Genomic DNA, 20,882 nt, shown 5'->3' on the forward strand with positions numbered 1-20,882 from the left:
TTATTGTTTTTTCTTTCAATATTGTCAAAAATTGGGTTCAAAGGTTATATATAAAAATATTGGACAAATAATAACAACATTTGAAATTGTGATTAAAAAAAATGATAAAATATTTTTATTAAACAAGCGCAAGATATTATCTAATCATGCAAGTTCGAGCCGCCCACAAGCTTTTTCAGCCGAGCAACGTTGGCTCATTATGTTCTCGACTTGAGCTTTGATTAAGCCGTATTCGAACTGCTCGTGATCACCCCTAACTGTGAATAGATCTGGCAAACGGGTTCATCGGGTCAGATTTGGGCCAGTTAGTTCGGGTCGGGCCGGGTCAGTTTCTGATTTGAAATGGTTTGGGTCAGGACGGGTCGGGTTATTTCGAGTTCGGTTCATTTTCGGGTCAGCTATTATTAAGTTATTTATAGATAATAATCGGTGTGTAACAATAAACATTTGAGTCGGATTATATCATGTCGAGTCAACCTGGCGTTAGGTTAAGTTCGTGTTTTGAGTTTGGGTATGATTCTCGGGTTATTCAGCTCGGTCATTTAAATCGGGTCAGTTTTACTTTTACCGAGTGTAAACTGTCACTGTGATCACATCGGAGAGAAATCGATGGAATGGGATATCATAGCACTCCTCATATTTTGTGTTGCTTTATATGACACTATTCAAACATTCTGAAACCGTGTTCAAACAACATCACATCAAACCAGTCTTAATAATGTGAAAGAAAGACATGAAAAGACTGAAATGTTTATAATGATTTCAAAGAAAATAAAGTAGTGTTACAGTAATTGGGTGCAAACTTACTTTATCCATCATGTATTCATGTTATTATGTACGGATGGAGTATTTACCCTGGAGTTAATCCTCCTGATTTTGAATATCCACTGGAGTAACAGTTTCCAACAACTGTAAATTTTGAGTTACAGTGGGATCTCTGGATGACAACTAGAAGCCATACATAGTGACATGCATGATAGATATATGAGCAGATATATATGCTTTTGATGAATTATTTACTGTTACTAATTGACACAAATTGTCAACCTTTATCAACTACCAATACAACAGTCAAGTAGACTGGTAGCAATCTGATCTACCCGTACAATGTAAGTAGCAACAGTCATTTTCAGGGTTTTCGGAAGTATAGAGATAGATTTGGAGAAATGTAAACAATTAAACATAACGGAGTACTAGGCCACTAGGAAGTACTTCTTCCGTTATGCGTTTGTTTAATACTCTATGATTAGCTTAATTAAGATCGGTGATGGAACAACGGTAACATTTTTTTTTTGGTGTGAGCGGTGAGCCATAAGAGCGATTCTGATGCTGACGGGGTTCGAACCTAGGTCACGAGTATCAACTCTCATGACTTTACCAACCTAAACTAGTTGACATTTGCATTGCCAATTTGCCATAACAATGAAGGTGACTAGTTTGAACTTTGAACCTAAACTGATACGTACTCCTTCATATTAAAGTATAGTCCTCTGATTTGGATGATTATTAGTATTTACGCTTATGATAAATATACATTGAAAATATATCATGAATTATGCATGACTAATCCTAAATATTACGAAGTAACTTTTTAGTAGTTATTGTGTGCGACCGTTGTATGATGCGACAGATAAAAAATGACTAGCACGATTTTATTATATAATTTGTGTCAAATTTTACAACAACTAAAACAAAGGAAACCATGTTATAAAGGTGAGCATCAAATCATTAGAAACAAGAAGAATACAACACAAGATTGATGATCATCCTCTGCAAAAGAAGGAAGATGAAGTAGTTTATTAGGGCAAAAATCCTTTGTAAACTTTAAGACTTTTATAGACATTCTTCAACTTTATGCTAACTTGTATAACAAATAAAGTCTCTACCAAAATGGTCCAAATCTCACAACTTTAAGTGATATAGCATCACCTAAACAAGTAAAATGAAGTAAGAAACAAAAAGGTAAGCTCAGATGGAATAGTATGTTCATCCATCCCGTGTTTCTCTCTTAATTTCCTGCATCAAACTCTGTGCCGAGTAATGTGATTTTAATCAGTTTTGTCACTCTCTTTGCCTTCTACCACACAGGGGACAGCCAGGTATGGTCACGTTCCATGCGAATATTTTCTAGTAAAAGATATGGTTCTAATATTTGTTTATGCACAAATGTTGACTCTCCATTTTTCTTAGATTTGATTAATTAAATTCGGTTGGTCTTTTTTAAGACAGTAACATCCGTCTTAAGATTAAAATGTGAATAAATAACACCACTCAGGTAATGACTTGGACGCGTAACCAAACTTATCATTTATTATCCCATGATATAAGGACTCTATTGGGCCCAATATCTATCTCGATTCTAATATTTATTGATATATATGGGTTAAAAAAATTTTGGCGGAAAATTTATTGATTCCTTGCCAAATTATCACGTCCAAAGATGGATATTGAGCCTAATAGAGTCCTTATGTCATGGGATGATAAATGACAAGCTTGGTTACGCGTCCAAGTAATCACCTAACGCCTAAAACTGAGTTTAATTGACGGAAAATAAAGTTTAGGGGTACACTTAGTGATAATGACAACAATTAGGGTACCATGTATGTTTTAAAAAGTGTTGGGTACCATGTAAAAAGTCGAAAAATTGAGGGGTACCATGTAGAATATCCCAGTAATTTTTTTTGCTAATTCATTTGTTACTAATTATACTTTGGATTATTATATTCATAATAAAAATTACGGAGTAAATGACTAAATAACTCAAAACTCACCTCCACGCGATGACTCGAAAGAACAAAATGCAATTAATGTGGCTAATCGAAATGAACATTATTTAAATCAAATTGGAACTGAAACATAGATTAATCTAAATGACACCGATTTGATTTACAAATCGTCTTGCTTGTGACGGGCTAATTCCGCCACAAGCTAAAGACCTCTCACAAAAAGGGATAGGGGACAAGGTGGGGCACCCCTCATGTGCTTCCCACTCACCTCTCATGGGTATTTTGTGAGAGAAAATGGTATCCGTCACAAGCTTGTGACGGATATCGCCGTCTTCAATGAGATTTTGTGTTTGATTTAACTCAATATGAGCCTGAAATGAATGGCCATTCGCCAAATTTACCTATGAGTCACCAAATTGAAATGAGAAGATATTAAAAAAGAATTATCTTGAGTAATGCTTTGAAAAGTTGGCATGTCGTATGGCGACTGTAAAAGTCACCAAGCCCATAGCAATTTTTTTTATTAATACAAATAATTTTCCAATAAGTCTCTTTTAAGACGCATGCATCGTCTGCAGATTAAACAAGTCAAATACCATACAATTTGGCCCGTCTTAAGCATCCTCCGTCTTAAAGAAAATTTGTAAATAATTTTAGTGTAAATATCGTCGTGTGGAAATGAAGTGAACAGGAGTAATTAATAACTTCATGATTTTACAATATCGAATAAACAAAATTTAGACCCTCAAAAAGCATTGGATGGTCACCAAGCCCATAAGGTCATACGGCCCAAAAACCATCCTTTTACAATATCGAATAATTTGCATTCTCACTGTTTTCCTTTTTGATTGAGAATGTATTTTCTTCACAAATTATTCTATAGGACCAATTTTAGGTAGGACTAACCCAATAGCACAAGGCCCAAAAAAATTACTTAATAAAAATATGAAATAATACTTTTATTTTCATAACCTAATATTTTAAATTAATAACTTACATATTTAAATATGTTAGTTTTTATTATAAAGTATAAAGTTATCAAAATAAAATCAAAAACTTAATATATCAATGTTTTTGCTTGGACTTTTCTCCTATTGGGTCAGTCTTATGCTATAGGACGGTCCTATAGGAGAGTTGCTGATGTATTTTTGATTTTTTTTGAAGTTTTATCACAAATTTTTGTTTCAGACAACATTATTCGCCTTAACCTTAAAACGGGTCCTTCCCTCTATTTTAGCTCAAGATTAGATTTCGACTACGTATTCACAATTTTCAGTTCCAAGGATAGTTGTGAATTTAGAGGTGGCAATCGGGTCGGTTACGGGTTGGGTCATATCGGGTTCGGGTTATGCCGGGTCAGTGACGGGTTCGGGTCGGGTCGGTTCATGTCGGGTCGTCTTCGGGTCGGGTCATCGACGGGTGGCAAGTCAGGTCGGGTCATTAGCGGGTCTGGTGTTATTTAAACCATTATTAAGCTAGTTCATTATCGGGTCATCTATCGAGTTGAGAAAATATCGAGTCACGGGTCGGGTCGGTTCAGGTTCGGTTCGGGTTGGAGAAAATAAGGCTGTTATCGGGTCGGTTCGGTTTCGGTTCACCCAATTTTCGGGTTGTATTGGGTCGGGTTTCGGACGGGTCTGGTCGGGTTCCTCGGGTCGGGTTAGCTTCTGCCAGCTCTAGTTGTGATAAGGCCTTGCAGTTGCTCCAAATATCCAACAAGGCGGCTTCAAGTGGCAAATTTAAGGATGAACAAATAATTTTGGAACACGCCTACAAGATTTTCACATCCATTACAATTATGTTACAAGCTTACAATTATATGTACAATCACAGGACGGGAAAAAAAAAACTCGTATAAGATTGGCTACATTATACACTCGATATCATTGTGTGAAGTGTCGATCATTCATTAGAACTGTTAATGTTGATCTCAATTAGCTCAGTGATCGACTGGCGGCAGATAGGGCACTTGTTTGTCTGAAGCCTTAGCTCTTTAGCACAGTCACTGCACATGCACTGTCACCAAAACATGAAACGAGTCAAATAACAAATAACACAAAACATTAGCCAGTCTGTCAAGTATACTTCGAATATAGAAAACTATGACCTCTGCGCATGTCATGGTCAGATCGGTCACAACCAACAGATGAACACTCACACAGATAAAAGGCAACCAAAAGGGTATTAGGACTTAAACCTGAAGTTGGATGTTTGACTTAAGAATCGAATAGCAGCGAAGGGTATAAAACAAGAGGTGACTCTTCTAAACAGCACAACGTTATAGGTAGTTAAATTGGATATGCAACAGCGCACAGCCTATTACAAAATTCACTCCGAGAAACAGAACTCAAATAAACTAATAAAGAATACAAAAAACCGAGACATTTTGACTAAAAAAAAAGAGAAGAAAGAACCTTGTAAAAGAAGGCTCTACGTCAAAAACTCAAAACGTGTAACCAGAATAGATCTTGTTCTTATGAAATTCAGTTATGAAGGAAGAAAAAATAAACAAACTCTTCACCGTTAACACAGGACAGCCTCTATGGAAACCGAGTTCTATTTTCAACGATAAAAGGCTTCCTTAGTTAATAGGTTATTTCATAAGAGTGCTTTCGGCTCTGTACAACTCTAAGTAATGCATGCTACAATTTTCAAAGGCACCAATCCCGAATCTCTGCTCCACATTCTATAGTTCATTAGTCTAGGAAAAGAGAAGTCTCGGAAAAATAGTAATGAAAGAACAAAGGTTTCGCTTTTTTTCCAAGACTTAACCACCTTATAAATGACAGTGACACCGTTGGACAATCTGATTTGTGAGACTAACCCATATGACTATTCTCATTTAATTGTTTATATGATTAATGGGTTTGTCTCATATAGTCATCTGTGAGACTCTCTCGCACTCCCTCTATTCATTTCAGTTCCATACGTTTGATTAAAATTCTCCTCATATCTATTGAATAAACATATGGAAATGAAGTGAACGGGGGAGTATAAGTTCATGACTTTGTGTGTATAAATGAAAGAGGGAAAAGTATTAACAATCATCACGTCGCAGATTCTTACCAGATGTCGGCAAGGTATCACAGCTGTGTTCTTTGGCTCCGTCATGCAAATCACACACTCTTTTCCTGGCTCCTCATCATTAAAGCCTTCTGATGATGCATTTCCTATCCCATACAAATCACGAAGTTCATAACGGACACCGTCAAACCACAATATCTGCCTGATCACTTTAACTTGAAATCCGGCTGTCTCGTTCTTCTTCTCTATTACAGCTTGGGTGATTTGTGCCCTTTGAGAGCCCTCTACTGAAGATTCTTGAACATTGTAATCTCTTTCCTGGGCTGAGGAATGCACTTCGGCAAAGATGACAAGCGGGAAAACATCATCTTCTGTCGGTTTTCCAAGAAACTCCAGGTCAAAAAATCCCAAGTCAATTCCAGTGCCAGATGGCTGTTGAAATCTCTGCGCAGTTCCTTTTTGAAATGGAACTTTAACTGGGCTGATTGCTAAAGATGGCTGGGTAAACTTACAGTTCTCTTTGTCTTCCTTAGCAAAGTAATAAATTGTAATACTGTCAAAACAAGAACATACTATAAAACTTCAGTTCACACGTCCGCTAAAAGGGACGAAAAAGCCATATCACAATATTAAACTCAAAGAAAACATAGGTTCCTATACATTTGATTTTTATGCCTCTGAAATTCTGAAAATAATCTACATTCTACAGAGAAATTTAACAAATGCAAGATGCATAATAGAAAAAGAAATGAGATTCCAGTAGGACAAAAAAAAAAAAAAAGCTAAGAAATACTCGCAGTGTGAAACTGATAACCTAGAAACAGATCCTCCAATTTCAGCTGGTGTTAAACAGCAGAAACTATTTCCAGCATTCTATCATGAATCCTTCACATACAATATGTGTGCCAATAAGCCCCTTCACTTATCCGATAGAAAACCAAAACTCAACGAAAGGCAGAAGTTTCTACTCATTAAGAATTAGATGGAGGGAGCCAAAATAAAAGAAAAGAATTGTGTTCAGTTTCTGTACCTTCCAGTACTCTTTTCCCTATGAAACAAGGCTGCGATCACAGGTCATAAATAATCCCTCAACTAAAAAAGACCCTTCCCACCAGGCAACTGAAGGCCAAGGTTCAGCTAATTGCAAGATCAGGTTCTTTATTTAAATTTCTATGCAGATTTGAAGACAGAAGACCTCACTTATGCAAAGCATCCTACAAAAGTACCAATTAGTCTCCCCGCACCCACATTGTAATTCCATGTACTGAAGCCACCAAAAGCCTCCTTTCCCTTTTTGTCTCAAAACAGCATGGCATGAGCTGCTAGTGAATCACTAAACACACTTTTAGCCACACTCTGAAGCACTCACATCACAGAATATCCAAAGACAAAAATATACATGACACAGATAGTCATTTCTACATCGTGTTGTTTGCCTCAAGACAAAATTATTGCATCTGTGACTCTGTGAGCTATAGACTTGGGGTAAGTCTCCTTGAAGGGAAAGGGTATGTTGCAGCAGGACAAGCACTTGCTTAGACAGCAGCACAGCACAGTTACTAGGTTTGTGTTTAGTAATTTGATATAGCTCCCCGCTTAGACAAAATAGACAACAAATAATGCAAGACTCATTAAGTTATTATAGATATTTCCCAATAATATCACATTACAATCTTTCTTGACATTTCTCTCTTGCCTCTAGAACAAGATCTTTAAAATACAAAGGATTGGTCCTCATAAGCTCCCTCTTGCCCTCAAATAGAGCAGTCTCTTCGACCCTGCAATATACACTCGGGACATGAAAGATTTGTAACTGAAAACCAATCAAAGGCCCTACGAGCATCACTCAACTAAAGCTAGTTACACTGTCCATATACGGATGTACGATAAATGATCCCCCACAAATCTCACAGAATCCACACTAATGAGATACAACAAAACATGGTCAGCGGTGCACACATCCAGAGGAACTGCATCCCCATCCTTCTCTCTGTATAACAAAAACCTCAGGCTCAAACAATCACCCAACAACAGAATAAAAACTCACAGCTCACCCTCTGCCGGAAAGTATATCTTACTTCTTCCTATTCAAGGAAATGCCCCCTTTTTTGGGCATACTTATCAAGGGTTGCAAGTGGATGTCCAGTTATTAAAAAGGGGAAAGTTAATTAAGAGTGCTTACTTTATCTTCAATGTCTTCTTCCCATCATGACCACAACCATGCTCTCCACCAACAGCATTACTCCCCTCACCATCAACATGACCTCTCCTCCTACAACTTCCTGTAGGACCTGTACCCATTACCACCGCCCCTCTACTCATAAAACTCACATCAGCAGATCCCCGCTACCCACCCTCACACCTCCATGACCTATCGCAAATGACTCCACCCTCGGACGACCTGCCTTCAAACACCCCCACCATGACCCCAAACTGTGTCACCCCTCACATCCTCACATAACCAACCACCACTGATCTCCAACAACGAACCCGCTCTCTGACCATGACTCCCTGAAATCCATAATCGAACAACCCTTGACGAGCCCACTCCATCACACAGATCCCAAATCGTGGTAATGTTACATTTATCTGGCGGTGGCAGTGGTGGTGTCACTGGTGTGACCTTGAATGTTGATTGCTAAAAAAGTGTTGACCATGGCTGATTGGAGTGAAGGGTCGGTGGATGTTTATTAATAAGGTAACTGGTTAGTTAAGTAGGAAGTAATTGGAATGTAGATCATGCCTGTGTACGGATAATCTTGCTATTTCACACACTCGTTGTAGGCCAAAAATGAATATGAGGCAACTCTAATGAATAGGCCAATTTCGGAAAATCGAGCATTTCCTAAGAGTAGAAATTGTATGTTACTCACATTCTATTTATGTAGAGGCATAGAGCCCATATGGCTTTGGTGATCATAAAAATATTTTTCACAACAAACAGCTACAACTTTTTCTTTGAAAACGACTGCACACAGAAAAATTGGTTAGATTAAGCAAACATATAAATATTACTCTTATGTTGTATCTCGAATAGATTTGGTAAAAATTATTTGCTAGAATTTACAATAGTTGACCACTAAATTACAATGGAAACAATAAATTTGGTTGGAGCAAGTATTTCTCAATGAGCAATGAAACACATGTAGCTAATTTAGCCCAAGACAAAATAGTGCAACTTGTTGAGTATACCAGCAGTGTCCAGCACACATTTTAGTGTCTCACAACTGAAGAAAAGAAGTGGGAGTTATGAATGTAATTGTGCCACACTTATAAACCGGTTGCTTAAGTCTAATTACGGCCAACAAAATCAAAGGGAAGTTTATAAGGATGTAAGTAAACCATTCTCTAACAAAATCTCAATAACGAGAACAAAGACTTTCCCTTCGATGGGATGGAGCATGGAGGTGAAGGAAGAGCGAAATTTCTTTTGTTTGGTTAGCTTAATTAAAGTTGGAAAGATTTGGAGAAGAGAGAAAGTGAATCTCTTCATCAGACCCCTATAAGCCAGATCAAAATCCCTCAAAACACATGAAAGGCGCAAGTAAATCTCACTAGCTTCATTCCCTCTCCCGTTCCCGTTCCCTCCTTTTTTCTGTATCCAATAATCCAAACAAACCCTTAGTCACAAATCCTTGAATCTTCAAAAAATATTTTCTGATTAGTCAACTTTCTAGAACTAACAGAAATCAACTAAGTTCATCCATCTCCATCTCTAATGGATCCCAACACAAATTTTCAAGTACAGTCTTCCCAAGACTTTCTTTATTTTAAATAGCAAAACTTATCAGCCCCTTATTTTAAATAGCAAAACTTATCAGCCCCCAATTGCTTCAATTAATTGACCACTAATGTTGCACACTAAATTCAATCTACCTCCTAAAATGTCCACTTTGTCCAAACAATATTACAATTTCAGACAACCGATACGATGATGGTTTCAAAGGGTGATTTATCTCTACATAAATTTGAAAAAATTAATCGTCAGAGTTTACACTGGTTGAGCACTAAATTACGATGGAAAAAATAAGTTTAGTTGAAGCGAATATTTCTCAACAATCAATAAAACATGACACGTTCATTTAGCTAATTTAGCCAGAATTTTGAAAGTTGTTGAGTACAAGTTTATAAGTGTGATTGTGCCAAACTTATAAACCGGGTTACTTGAGTTTAATTCTGGCCCAACACAACTATAGAAGGTTTACAAGAGTGTACGTAAACCATTCTCTAACAAAAGCTCAATAACAACAATAACGACTCACCCTTTGCTTGAATAGATGAAAAGGAAGAGGGACAATTTATTTTGTTTGATTAGCTTAAGGGTCCGTTTGGATACAATTTTAGGAGGGAAGGGGAGGGGAGGGGGAGTGAGGGGAGGTGAAGGGAGGGGAGAGAAGGGGAGGGCAAATGGGATGTGGGTGTTTGGATAACAAAAATTATGAAGGGAAATGGAAGGGGAGGAAGGAGGGAGATGAAGAATGGATGGAGGATTGAAGGATGCTGGTGGTATAATTAGAGTCCAAATAATGTTTTCTTTCCAAATCTTGCCACCCTTGGTAAGATTATAGTTTGTTCTATAGGAGGGAAAATAAGTCCTCTCATTTCTCTTCCCTTCCATTTCTTTCTCCCATATTTTTTATCCAAACAAAGGAAATTGAATCCCTCCCTTTCCCTCCCCTCCCCTTCTCTCCAATTCCTTCAATCCAAACGGACCCTAAGAGTCGGAGCGATTTGGAGAAGAGAGCAAGTTAATTCCATTAAAATCCCTCGAACACACAAAAGGACACAAAGAAAAACTCGCTTGCTTCATTCCCTCCTCTTTTTGTATCCAAACAATCCGTAGCCCCAAACGCTCAAACCTTTAAAAATTGTTTTCTCGATTCATCACCTTTCTAGAACTAATGTAAACCAACTAAGCTCATCTATCTTCATCTCTAATGGATCACACCACTAATTCGCAAGTCGAGTCTTCGACGACTTTGTTTACTCAAAATAGCGAAACTTATCATCGCCAAATTGCTTCAATTAAATCACCACTACTACATAGTTGCACACTAAATTCAATCCAACACCTAAAAAGTCCACTTCTTCCAACCAATATCACAATTCCAAACAACTCATATACGACCGTTTCAAAGGATGATTCATATCAGTCGACTCCAAATCAACTAAATAATATAAAAATCATAAATTCTTGTTTACAACCGTTGTAAATGGGAGTAATTTACAACGAGGGTGTAAAACCATCCAAACCAACATCTTTTTTTTTTAAGGTGATGGTGCATATCACCCCTTCGTGGTAACTTACAGCGGTTATAAACGAGACTAATTGAATAAAAATGTAATAAAATAAAAGTAGAAGAGAACAAACCTGCCATCAAAATGAGCATCAAAAACAAAAGAAACCAAATGCCGATCAGGAAAATCCTCATCAACCAAAAGCTTAATAGTATCCTTATGAACATTAACATCATTCTTAACAACCTTAGCATTCTGATGCTCAACATACGGCGGCGGTTGCGGCGACACCGGCACCACCATCCCATGTGGGTCCCTCACTTGATGATGTTGCCACCCATTACCAAAATTACCCCCAGGAGAGTAAAACTGAAAACCACCCCTACCCATCATAGGATTTACATAATTACCCCCATTAGTATTAGTATTACTATACCATCCGTTATTATAATATGAATTAGATTGGACCGTTGTAGTTACAGGAGGGTATTGTTGTTGTTGATAGGTGTAGTGGTATGGGTACTGTGCGTATGGATCGGTGGTGGTTGGTGCAGCGGTGGGGTATGAGTATGGTGGTTGGTGCGGTGGTTGTGATGGTGGTGGTTGGTTGTAGTATGGGTTGTGTAAGTGGTGGTGATGGTGGTGGTTTGTGGCTGTCGGTTGGTTTCTTCTACCTGAACTAAGGGAGATTCCCATTGTTTATGTGTGAGTTTTGGTGAATTTGGGATTTTTGAGGAATCGGGAGGTTGAAGAGGTAAAAGATGGAGGGAGAAATTGGGAAAGAGTTTGGAAGAAGGGAAGTATCGTGTGTAGGGAGGTTTATGTTATTCAAGACCGTCTTAAATTAAGACAACACTTCCCGATTTAAAAATAATACTCTCCGATTTTATGGAGTTTTCGAATTGTCCTTTTTTCATGTTTTATTATGAAGTGTGATTTATTATTTTAGTGGTATTTATGTACAAATAATATCCTACAACCAGTTGTATAATAACATTGTACAACCGCCTTAAAGATGTCGAGCTCTTACACAAAGTTGTTGAGCTATTTTACAAGTTATTGAGCTATTTTGCGAAATTATTGATAGCTTGATAATTATTTTGGTAAGCTCAATAAATTTAGGGTGTTGCTCTTTCACATACACATTTTACTCTTTCACATACACAAATTACTTTTTTCTACCCCTTTTATTTTTCAATGTTCTCTCATCCCTATCTCTCCCAAAAAAAACCTATAACCCTCCTCCGCCTCTACCGCCACCTCCATTTCCATACCCGACCACCACCAACCACCTCTATCACCACCGATCCCGCCCATCAACGATCCACCAACCAGAGATTGATCGGAGACACCTGCCGTTTTCCCTATCTATCGACCGCAGACATAACTCCACCAACAAACCAACCTTCACACAGTGAGTCAATCCCGATACAATGCCCACCCACCACCATGAGTATCAAATTGAAAAAGCAAATCAATGTGTATTAGTAACAATGGCGTTCATTTCATATTGTCGAAGAAATACCGCACTACATGCAGTGTCATTCATTTTATATTGTCGAAGGAATATGGTAGTTAAATGATAAGACAATCAATCTCCTTCATATTGTTATCCATTTGATATGTGGTAGTTTAATTTGTCGAAAGAAATTGGCAGGGGAAAAGTCGTTTTTGATTTTATAGATCAACACCAAAACAATCTAGTTGAACAATGTAATTTTGTGTAATACTAGTATAATGTAATTTTTTCATAAACCGATACAAAGTAATTACTTATTCAATACAAGAATTAAGATTGATAATTGAAAATCTTCAGGAATTTAATTAGGTTTTAATAAAAAGTGAAAAGACAAAATCAGAGTTTTTTAGTTGAGGGAAGGATATTGTTTGGAAACATTATGAAAAAAAATATGTGAAAGAGTAAAAGCCGTATGTGAAAGAGTAACACCGTAAAATGGCTCAATAATTTTGTTAATAGAACTCGACAACTTTGTAACAAAGCCCGGTTACATTGACAAAGTTGTATAATACATTAACTGGTATTTATGGGGTGTTAGGTTTAAAAGATCGGAAGGAATTGAAATAGAGTAAGATACCATAGGGAAATGTTTTACTGCACTCATTTTTACAAAATACATCTATTTTTTCACAGCGTCATACCAAAAACTAGTTTTTTTTTTTTTTTACAAAATAAAAGATGTGCTTTGGCAAATGTTAAATCACAACAAGTCTTTACCTTAATCGAATTACAAAAAGTCACGAAAAAAAGCCTTGTTTTTGCTCAAAATGACGATTTACAAAAACTATACAAGTTTAAACATTTTGAAAATATAATAATTAACATGTAATACTTTTTTTGTGCATTTATACTTTAAATAAATATGCACTCGTATATATGTTTTCCATGCCAAATTAAATTTTATACTTTGTACTCCGTATTTCTTAAACCATACTTTGTACTCCGTATTTGTCTTTTAGTTTGGTGATCACTGCACAAAACAATATACACAAATCAATCAATCAATCAATAGTATATATTAATTCCAGAAACCAAGGGATTTCAATGTAATTGGAGAAAGTTATACAAATTAATTATACTATATAGTTGTAAATCAATAGCATCGTGTGATGAACCCGATTAAGGGATCCCAATGCAAATATTATACGGTTTAGGTTAAAATTAAATTATATAGAAGCTTGGTAATTTTCCTAAACATTTGTAAGAGACTAAAACATGGTCAATTTCCTTAAAATAAAATAATTAATTAAGGTCAATTTCTTTAAAATAAAATTCCGAATAATTAATTAAGATGGTCAATTTCAAGGAGACTAAAATAAAGAAGATGCTTGGTAATTTTCCTAACCAGACATATGATATAGGACGGTCCTATAGGAGAGTTGCTGAACAATATAATAAAAAAATGATTGAAACGAATTGTTTTAATTTTTTTGTGAGAGAGAATTAGGGATAGGCGTAAATGTATATTTGCACATTTGCAGTATATTAATATCTGTTTTAAAATTAAAACGGTTATAATATATTCTCACTCGCATATTTAGCACAAACTTTTTGTTAATTCATGCCATCCTCCATTTCTCTAAGCTATTATACTTTACCTATTTTAAATTTAAGACGAATCGTGTCATCTTCTTTGGTGGAGTATTTGGAACGCATTGTCATACAGTGATGTGCTAAGCAGTAAGCAGTGATTCATTACTAAAGTCATGACCGCGTTGACAACGAACCACGGAGATGTCCGCATTTGACAAATTGATCGATTTTATTTTGTAGCTTTTCTGATTTCGACAAAATCAATAAAATATCAAACGTACTTCTCAGCATCACGGAACTTTCTCATCGATCTCACATTGTCAGATTTGTCACCATATGTTCGTATGTTAAAACTACGGAGTATTTTTTAGTACCGATATCAATTGGCCGATTTAGGGAAATCTAGAAGAGGGATATGTTATTTTATTTGGGATTGGATTAATTAGGCACTCATTTTTTGGGTGAAATTATCTGAATCGAATCAACTTAATGAAATGTTCGAATCAATTGAATGAACTTAATGGGAACCGAATCAACCGAATCGAAATAATAATAAAAAGATTATACTACTAATAATAATAATACTAATAATAAATATTATAATAATAATAATAAATATTATTATAATATTATTCATTAATAATAATAATATATTAATATAATCTAATAATAATAATCTAATAAGATATATAAAAAATAAAATAGTAATATAATAATAAATATAGTAATAATAATAATAATAATAATAATAATAATAATAATATATTAGTAATATAAATGATAACATTATTAATAATAATATAATATATTAATAATAATAACTAAAAAATAAATAATATAATAATAATAATAGGTCTAATATAATAACTTATTAATATAATAATATTAAATATAATAATAATAATAATAATGTGATTAATAATATTAATAATAATGAGTATATTAATAAAATAATAAATATAAAATAATAACTTATTAATATAATAATATTAAATATAATAATAATAATAAATATGTTATGAATAATATTAATAATAATGAATATATTAATAAAATAGTAAATGTAATATAATAATAATAACGGATAATTCACGCGGTACCCCTAAGGTTTGCCACTTTGCACGAAATACCCAAAATTTTGATCCGGAAATCTTAAAGAGGTCATAACTCGTGTTTACGAGTTCGAAAAGTGACGAATTTTTTTTCCAAATCGCTCATCTTTCCGAGAACTACAATTTGAAAAAAAAAAAAGATTGTCGCATTTGGATTCCGCTACTAGGAGTTATTGTGCGTCAAAATTTTTTCGACCGAACAAACTTTGAGTGAGCATATCTCCTGGTCACGAGTTCCAAACTCGTCAAACTTTTTTTTCAAATCGTAGTACTCGGAAAGATGATCGATTTGAAAAAAAACAATCTTCACTTTCTGAGTTCGTAAACACGAGTTATGGCCTCTTTAAGTTTTTTCGGATAAAAAATTTGGATATTTTGTGCAAAGTGGCCAATTTCAGGTGCACCGCGTGAATTATCCGTAATAATAATGATAATAATAATAATAATAATAACAATAGTAAATACATTAATATAAAAATAATAATAATGATATCAATAAGAATAATAATAATAGTAATGTTGAAATAAACTAATATGAATGAATCGATATGAATCGAATCGAATCGAATGGAGCCGAATCGAATCGAAATGAATCGAATGGAGCTGAACTAAACTGAACTGAACTTATTAGAACTGAAATTAAGTCCAAAAGAACAGGGAATAGAATATACACGTAAGTGTATAAGTAAACGAGGGTAATTTTAAAATTTTTCGTACATTATCACTTAACAAGTCAGAAATTAAGAAAAACGATTCTCGGGGTAAAAATATTATACCGTGGTGATTGGGGAATATACACGTAAGTGTAAGCGGTTATTTATAGTAATGTACACACGTAGGGATAATTTTGTAAAAAAACGCAAACATGTGAATGGTATTTGTAATCTATATCTATATATAGTAATAAAAAAGCAAACTACCTATCTATTTTAATGTCCTATCTATTTTAATGTCACATCAACAAATCAAACCGTCTCCACATCACCTAATTCCTACATAAGAGAAAAAAAAAAACAATAAAAGAAGGCCTTTAATCCAACTTTATTTCCCTCACTTCATCTTTTCCATATTGAATTGAAATACATTCCATGTTGGTTATGAAGTGTATATAATAGTTTCTTACCAATTTGATGACATTATGATCATCTCATCGATCCATTCCTATTTCTATGTGATTGTTTGGAATTTCGCCAAAATTTAGAATGTAAGTTAAGTATAATTATATTTTATTTATGTTACTCTTGATGAATATTATTATTTGTATTAAGAATTGTTAATTTACTTAGTCTTAATCTTATTGTTTATTAATATTGAACTCACATATTGATAATTACAATTTTGACCGACGGTTAATTAATCTTGTTGAAGAACTTGGGTCACTAAGGGGGTTGTCATTCGTGAAGAATTTCAGGGCATCACATTGTCAATTGTGTTTACACACTTTCACAATCATGTTTATTTAAGGCATGATGTTCACTTTTTGGTTGATTAACTGGTACAATTCTATTAGTTACTCACTCAACTATCCATTTGCACAATTTTAATTTGACATTCCTTTGATTATTATTCCCAATGATTGATAATTTGATATATAAAACTATTTCGCACAATTGTTAACTGTTAGTTAAATTGTACATTCATACTTAAAATTTTGTTTTCTCCAAACATTATGATAGGATTGATATTTAATAATTCATGCAGATTTTTGAGCTGGTTGTATATGTTTTTTTTTTTTCATTTTGATTGATAGAATTGAATTTGTTGTTTAGTCGAACTTGATCCTATCCTTCCGATTGGTCATAACTAGAGGTGATCTTTGGTGAGTTTGGGCCGGACATAGACGGACCTACACTTGAAAAAATTATGGAGGACTCTTTACATTATTAATCAGACAAAGAAGTTGAAGGGAGAAAAACGTGTAGCTTAAAGAATTTAGTATTATTGATGAAAAAACGATGACTTTAAAGCTTTGGACCGTATTTTGTTATTGTAGATTTGTAACATTGGTGGCTTTAAAGCATTGAATTATATTGTATTGAGCTATGAAATGTGATTGAGAAATTACTTTGTACGACAGTCGATTAGTGACGATAAAAAAATGACCATTTTTTGACAAATTGTTGGACCATATAGATATATGATTAAGTTTTGATAATGACAAGTGTGTATTTCATTTTATATAATGCTCCTGCTTGTAATCGTTTGTTTAGTCCTTGATAGATTAACTTAGGTTTACAAGTTTAGCAAGTAATGTTATAGCTCTCATAGCTATAACATTGAAGATTTGTGAGGCATCATTCAAGTCATGTTATAGCAGCTTGAGCTATAACATTGAAGATTCTTAAAGCATCATAAGCAACTGTAACAAGTTTCAAGTATGATGATCATTCAAGCAAAAGGCTAGATAAAGTCTTTAACAAAGCTCAAGATAAAGAGCTTTTGGTCAAGATAAAGAGAAGATCCTTTACTGAAGATCTCCAGGAAGATTAGTTAGTATAGGTCTTCATCTGATGACGGTATCTTAAAATAAGAGTATTGGGAAAGTAAAGTTATAGCTATTTCACCTATAACTTTACTAACCAAACTTAAAGTTATAGCTGTTTCTACTATAACTTTAGGTAGCATTTTAAAGGCACGATTTTAATTGTTTTAAAATCATTTTTCAAAGGATGAAATTCTTTTAAACATATTTCGAAATCCTTTGTGTATATAGTAGAATTGAATTATGGGTTATTATAATTGGTGACTTGCATATTCCTATTGGTTAGTAAAACGACTTATGGGTCGTCATGCTACCTAGGGTTTGCTAGTCTATCTAATCTAACCCTAATCCAAGGAGATAGGTTTTATCCAAGATGGACACGGGCCTAGGGTTTTGGTAGTAAAGCGCAAAACCGTTGGGACGTGTGAGGTGGTTGTGGTTAAGTAACCTATCTAATCAAATCTAGCTTATATTTATATAAGATATTTTCCTATCTTTATAATATATGATTTGATTTGTTTACTTATCCTAACATCTTAAAGATATAGTTTTAAATATCAAATAAGATTTACTTTTATCTTATTTACCTAAACTATAATATCTTGGATTAAATTAGGAAAGAGATGAAGATTTATCTCTTATAGCCTTAGCCGCCTATCTCACGGCATCCTAGGGTTTCGTGCAAACCCTAGTTCCTTCTTCTACTATAAATACAATTGATCATTCCTTATTTAGGCAAGCTTTTCGAAATATAACAATCTTTGCAAAACATATTTGAGTTTAATTCTTAATTGTCTTTTTGTTTTGTTTTGGAAAATATTTGCGAAAAGTCGTGCTCTTCAAATTGCTTATCTTTCTTAAGATTACGTCATAAGATAATAGTACTTCATATTGTTTCTTACTCGTTCAATTGTGTGAACACTTAGAAGAACAATCAAGTGCTTTCTTAGTAACTTAAGGTAGTCAAATCGAATATCTAGTGATATTCAAATCGAGTTATAGTTAGAGTTAACTATACGAGTTGGGTTGATAATTTTGTAATCCGGAGTAAGGTACTAAAATTATTAATCGAGAATAGTGGACGTAGGCTTCGACGTGTGAAGCTGAACCACTTCAAATATCGTGTGTCCTTGCATCTTTCATTTCAGTCATTTCATTACGTTCATAATCAATTAGTTAATTAGTTAAAGTTTAATCAATAAACTTTAAGTAATTAATTACCTTGATATAAAATAAAAAGTAGGCATAATTTTTAAATACTCAATTCCCCCCCCCCCCCCTCTCGAGTATTTCGGGTGTGATAGACTCTTCAATTGGTATCAGAGCCTCGTGCTCTTGATTGCCTAACCGCAAAGAGGCTAGATCCGTCTATCTTTTTATCTTTTTATTTTATTTTTATTCCGCTGCATTACTCGTGTGAAATGGATTCCAAGTATCTTAAGTGTCCCGTCTTTGATGGGAAGAATTATGGACTCTGGAAAAACATGATGACACACTACATAAAAGGACATGATTGGGAGTGCTGGACGATTATAAAGAAAGGACCACATAAAATTTTGGGTGCATCTTCGGAAGGTACTACCCATGAGAAAAAAGAAGAAGACTATGTTGAGGCTGATTACAAGAAGGCTGAGAAAAACTCGAAAGCGATAAGCATGTTGCAAAACGGCATGACATCGACTGAATTCGATCGTTTTTCTTCTTGCACTTTGGCCAAGGAAATATGGGATGGTCTTGAGTTGGCCTATGAAGGAACATCGGCTGTAAGGAAATATCGCATTGATTTGCTGATTCAAAAATATGAACTTTTCAGAATAGAAAATAATGAATCACTTGATAGCATGTCGGCACGATTTTCTACTATAGTCAATGCGCTCAAAAATCTTGGTAAAACCTTTAACTCCGAGGATATTGCTAGAAAAGTACTTAGGAGTCTAACCAAGAAATGGCGTCCCAAGGTCACGGTCATGGAAGAAGTCAGAGATCTCACTTCCCTCCCTAATGCAGAACTTATTGGTGCTCTCATGGCTCATGAACTCGTCCTGGAAGACGATGAGGCCGAGTCCAGTAATAAGAAGAGCATGGCTCTACAAGCTTCTTCTAAGGAAGAAGAAGATGTAGAAATAGAGGACGAAACCGTCTTGTTTGCTTAACGGTTCAACAAACGCATTTTCAGAAATAAGCAAGCAAAATTGTTCAACAACAATAATAAGTTCTCTAATAAGAAAACTTCAGAGACAAAGAACACGTTTGCTAATAGAGGATGCTTCAAGTGTGGAGAATCCGGTCATATGATTAAGGACTGTCCCACATGGGAGAGAATCAAAGACAAAGCAAAACGGGAGAAAACCAAGAAGGAATTCAAGCAAGTTATGATAGCATCTTCTTTGGGGAGATCTCGACCCCGAGGACGACGAAGCATCGAAGAAGAAGAAGTTGCTAACCTATGCTTAAGCAACGTTAGTCTTGACCTCTTCTCGGACGATGATAAAGATAGTGTGGACTCCCTCGCTGCTTCCTAGGAGATTCCGATTCAGAAGAAGAAGAAGAGGTAAGCTATCTTGAACTTAAGAAGAGTGTCAAGAAACTTTCTAAGAATGCTTTAATAGAATATTTTGAGCAATCTCTTGATAAGTGTCACGAACAAGAGATGGAATTGAAAGATTTGAAAGAACAAATTCTCGATATTGTTGAAGAGAATCAACTCCTTAAGGCAAAGGCCAAAAAGCTCAAATCTAAAGTTACAGCTAATATAGCTACAACTTCAGATTCGACAAATGCTGAGAAGAAGGTTCTTGAGTCTAAAGTTATAGCCAATGAAGCTATAACCTCAGACCTAAAACTCAACATTAAGCATCTTCAGGCCAAAGTTATAGCTAGTGAAGCTATAACATTGGAATTGAGGAAAGTCAAAGAGCTTCTTGAGTCTAAGGCTACGGCTAGAGAAACCGTAATCTCAGATCAAAAGAAGGAGATCGAATCTTTAACTCAACAATTAAAGGAATTTAAAACCGTTCTTTTAAATACTAAAAGAACGCATACCGAGACGGTTCGAGTTCTTAATGAAAGATTCCAAAACTTTCGTAACAGTTATGAAGAGACTCATCCTCCCAAAATCATAGAGTGAGACCATTCTAAATGCAACAAAGAAATAGAGTCCTTAAAATAATTACTGTTGCATGCTAGAAAGGTTCATGAAAAATGGGAAGGTAGCACACGTGTTCTGAATTTCCTAACTGAGCAATCAG

The 20,882-nt window shown here is 34.9% G+C and overlaps 1 protein-coding gene across 1 annotated transcript; it reads right to left on the reverse strand.

Annotated features, from left to right (window-relative positions):
• Positions 1-4,439: 4,439 nt before the first annotated feature.
• Positions 4,440-11,829, reverse strand: LOC141642407 (putative E3 ubiquitin-protein ligase LUL4). The gene is made up of 3 exons (XM_074451197.1): positions 11,122-11,829; positions 5,793-6,303; positions 4,440-4,742 (listed from the first exon to the last, which is right to left on the reverse strand). The coding sequence occupies exons 1-3, from the start codon at positions 11,682-11,684 to the stop codon at positions 4,629-4,631; spliced, it is 1,188 nt and encodes a 395-aa protein (XP_074307298.1). The 5' UTR covers positions 11,685-11,829; the 3' UTR covers positions 4,440-4,628.
• Between the last annotated feature and the right edge of the window lie 9,053 nt (positions 11,830-20,882).

The sequence above is a fragment of the Silene latifolia genome, chromosome 2 (assembly GCF_048544455.1).
Source record: "Silene latifolia isolate original U9 population chromosome 2, ASM4854445v1, whole genome shotgun sequence".
Taxonomy (NCBI): Eukaryota; Viridiplantae; Streptophyta; class Magnoliopsida; order Caryophyllales; family Caryophyllaceae; genus Silene; species Silene latifolia.